Consider the following 4,265-nt stretch of genomic DNA (forward strand, 5'->3'; position numbering starts at 1 on the left):
TGTTTAAAGAAGAATTAATACCATTTATTCACAAACTCTTCCAAAAGTGAAGAGGAGGGAACATTTCCAAACATTTTTTATGAGGCCAGCATTACCCTAACAAAGACAGAAAAGGACACTACAAGGATGACAGATGTTTTTAAGGTGCAAATGATGTATTCTCGGATTTGAAAATACAGGATTTGTTTGTACAAAGATTTGTGTGTGGATAGGTGGATGTGTACTGGTGTGTGCATGCATACATACACAAGCTTACCTTGTTTTATTGCACTTCACTTTATTATGCTTCTCGGATATTGCATTTTTTTACAGATTGAAGGTTTGTGGCAACCCTGCATCAAGCAAGTCTACCAGTGACACTTTTCTGGTAGCATGTGCTTATTTTGTATCTCTGCGTTACATTTTTGTAATTCTTGCAATATTTCAAATGTTTTGTTATTATTATATCTGTTATGGTGATCTGTGATCAGTGATTGTTGATATTACTATTGTCATTGTTTTGGGGCGTCACAAACCATGCTCCCCAAAAGACAATGAGCCTAATTGATACATACGTGTGTTCCAATGGGTCTATCATTCTGCCCTTCCTCCATCTCCCCCTCTCCTCAGGTCTCCCTGTTTTCTGAGACACAGCAATGTTGAAATTAGGCCAATTAATAACTCTACAAAGGCCTCTATGTGTTCAAGTGAAAGTAAGAGTCACACATCTCTTACTATAAGTCAAAAGCGAGAAATGATTAAGCTGAGTGAGGAAGGCATGTAAAAAGCCGAGACAGGCCAAAAGGCCCAGGCTGGTCTCGAACTCCTGGCTTCAAGCAATCCGCCTGCCGCAGCCTCCCAGGTGGCTGAGATTAAAGGCATGAGTCACCATGTCCAGCTTCTATGCAATATTTTAAATGGAGTATTGAAGACTCTATTGCTGTAGAACTATTTTTAACTTCAATTCTGTCAATATTTGGGTCACAGTTAGGCCTTAATGTTATTACACGCCGGTCTGATGCTCATGGCCAGGTCATTTTGTTTTCCTGTTGGATATAAACAATCTCACAGAATAATATCAACTTCAGAAGGTTAATCGGAGACCGTGATAAGTGCAAACAAAAACAAGGGCATTTTATAATGTTGTCTAAATGCAGATAAAAAACAAGGTCTTGATGCCACTTCTGACAGCATCCAATCTAAAATCTTCACTTTCTGAGACCCTATCGGAAATCAACCAATTAAAGGCCAAATCGTTCAACAGTTTCTAACTCCTCCCACTGAGATGACCCATAGTACCCCATTCCTTGCTGCAATGTAATTATATTTTTTACAAGTGTGCTCCTGGTGGTCTTTAACTGAAGGGCACTCACTGGGTCACTGGAGAATTTCCCCGCAGGAACTGAGTCAGACCCCATTTCAGGGCCCTGAACACGATAGGGGCCTGCTCTAAGGCGTGGACCCTCGCGACAGCCCCGGCCTGTCTTGACTGGCGAGGGTTACTGTTCTTGTCCCAACCGTACAGCTGGGGAAGCGGAGACTCACGGCGAGCGACCCCCGTCCCAGCGGAGCGCCCGAAACACGCCGACACTTCCGCACCAGCTGCGATGGCCACCACCGTGCGCGGAGACGCCTGCGACGCGTCCGCGGGTAAAGTCCGTCGGCGCCTTGCCTCCCACCGGCGCCTTCTCCAGCCCCAGGTTTTTGTCCCCGCCAGCGGCTCCGACTCCATCGCGTCCTCTTCCAGTCTAATGCTTTTTTCCAGATCTCGATCCCAAATTCCCTCCTGCCGGAATCTGGACCCGAATCCACCTGTTGCCCATTTTCCGCTGCCGCTGGAGAGAATCTCTGAGGTCCCCAGGACAGCCTGCCTGCACGGAAGAGATGCCTCCTCAGTATGGCCGCCTCCGGAGAAGAGCGATTAAGTGCAGGCCTCCATGTTGCTCTTGAGCCCGAGCGGCTTTAGGGAGCCATGTTTATTACTGGCGGGCGCCGGCCTCACTGAGCATGTGCAGCCCTGGCCGGGCGGCCTCAAAGTTCTGACATCACAGGGCGGTTCCTGAAGTGGACGTAGTTGTAAGAGCTAGTTATTGTAGACAAGGCCTCTGGGATCAGGGACTCTAATCTGGAAATAGATAGTAGGAGGGGTCGGTAATGCTGTCTCTGGGTCAGAGACCTGAGCTATGTGGGGTTAGAGAGGGGCCCTGGGCAGGCGAGTCTCTGGGGAGTGTGGTGAGAATCCTTGTGTCAGATGCTGGGAGGAGGTGGGGTCCGGGCTGGGGTCCGCGGGCCCACGGGTTGGGGGATGGTCAGCATCAGGCATCAGTAGTAGAGATGCTGTGTACCCTGATCGCCAGTGGAGTTTTTAAATACAGAGTATTCATGAGTTTAGCAATGTTACTCGCCTCTCATTATTTAAATAATTTGAAGTTTTCCCCAATAACTAGTGTCTTAGAAGTTGTGAAAATTTCAGAAAATGACAGGTCTTCCAAGTTCGTGATGGGAGTTGGGCAGCAGTCGCTTACTAGCACCTGGGGAGTCCTTGCCAGTTCTTTGGGGATGGGAAGCTCTTAAGACTGCCCTGAGACCGCCCTTTGACCTCACTGTGGCCCTTTCTAGATTAAATGCTGTTTTCCATGACCGCCTCTGTTCTTCCCATAGGCGAATGGCAGGCATCCAGATCTCCAAGAATATAGGATTAGGAGAGACTCCGCCACCCATGTCCTCACAGTTAGTTATCGATTTGTGTCAGTTGCCCATTTTCCCACTTCCTGTTTGTTTGTCAAGGAATATTAATAAACCTTTGCTTATTTAAAGATATTAGCCTTTGATTTTCAAATATTGCATGTAAAAATTTGTTAGTTTTATTTTTTCAACCGATCTGACTTGTATAGTTGGGCTTGAGGAAGCCTCCTCATTCTACATGTTACTATGGATTTTCTAATATTAACACAGAGTTGTATTTTTTCCATATAATTTTCTATTGAATTTCTTTTTCCATATGAAAATTTCAGAAAATGACAGGTCTTCCGAGTTCGTGATGGGAGTTGGGCAGCACTCGCTTACGAGCACCTGGAGAGTTCCAGGTGGTGAAGGTTTAGCCCAGTAAAGCAGAGAGGTTACGAGGTTAAATTGGGGGCTCTGGAGCCAGACCTGTGAGGATCTGAGTCCTGGCTCTGGCACTTAAAAGCTGTGTGACCTTGGTCAAGATACTTGGCCCCTCTGTGCTTCAGTTTCCTCATCTGCTAAATGGAGAAATAAGGGCACCTACCCCATAGGGTAGTTGTGTGATTACACAAGTTAATACACTTCAGTCATTAGCAAGAAAGTGAATGTCAAGCTGTGTTTGTTCAGGCAGCCATATGGTAGCCCCACCTCATTAATAAACTGAGGTATTGAAGCATCTTCTTTTTCTTTCAGAAAATATTTGTCGAGCACCTTCTGTGTTCTAAGAACTGTTCTAGGGCTTTAGATGCTATGGAGGTCTAGAAATTCACATTATGGTGGCAGGTGACAGACAATACAAAGAGATAAAGTAATTCCATATAGTGATAAGCCAGGGAGGAGTGCTAAAAGGAGCCAAGGTGTAGAGGTGACTGGAAGGTGACCAGGGAAACTGCTGTAGGGCTTCTAAGTGATGATATCTGTGACAAATCCCTGTGGTCACCAGGGGGCATTTTATGTGTAACTTTATCCTGTCCCATTGATCTTGTAGTGAACCCTGGTCTGTTCTGTATTGTTTTAATTACATAATATTTGTAATAATGTTTAATACCTGGTGGAGTGCTCTGTTTACTTATTTTTGCGTAATTAACCACCCCTAAGCTTAACTTCATGCTTCTGCAGGGTGGTTGATCTCCATGGTTCTAGGTGGTTCTGCATGGGGCCTCTCACATGTGTTACAGTCCAATGTTAGCTGGGGCCACAGTCATCTGAAACTCACTTACATGACTGGCAATTCATGTAGACTGTTGCCTGGAGAAGACATATGTGGCCTGGTGGAATGGAGTGGCAACTAGGCTCAAGGAAGAGCTTCCCAGGAGCAAGGCTTCCAAGAGACTGAAGTAGAAGTTTCAGTTTCTTTAAAAAAAAAGAATAAAATCAGCCGGGGTGCGATGACTCAGGCCTGTCATCCCAGCACTTTGGGAGGCCGAGGTGGGCAGATCACCAGGTCATGAGATCGAGAGCATCCTGGCCAACATAGTGAAACCCATCTCTAATAATAAATAAATAAATACAAAAATTAGTTGGGTGTGATGGCATGCACTCATAGTCTCAACTACTCG

At 45.8% G+C, this 4,265-nt stretch overlaps 1 protein-coding gene across 1 annotated transcript; it reads right to left on the reverse strand.

The window, feature by feature from the left end:
* Positions 1-308: 308 nt before the first annotated feature.
* Positions 309-2,760, reverse strand: LOC108513798 (uncharacterized protein FLJ76381-like). The gene has a single exon (XM_017849668.1). The coding sequence runs from the start codon at positions 1,709-1,711 to the stop codon at positions 1,349-1,351; it is 363 nt and encodes a 120-aa protein (XP_017705157.1). The 5' UTR covers positions 1,712-2,760; the 3' UTR covers positions 309-1,348.
* Positions 2,761-4,265: the final 1,505 nt, after the last annotated feature.

Source organism: Rhinopithecus bieti, unplaced genomic scaffold, assembly GCF_001698545.2.
Source record: "Rhinopithecus bieti isolate Rb0 unplaced genomic scaffold, ASM169854v2 scaffold_33401, whole genome shotgun sequence".
Classification (NCBI taxonomy): Eukaryota; Metazoa; Chordata; class Mammalia; order Primates; family Cercopithecidae; genus Rhinopithecus; species Rhinopithecus bieti.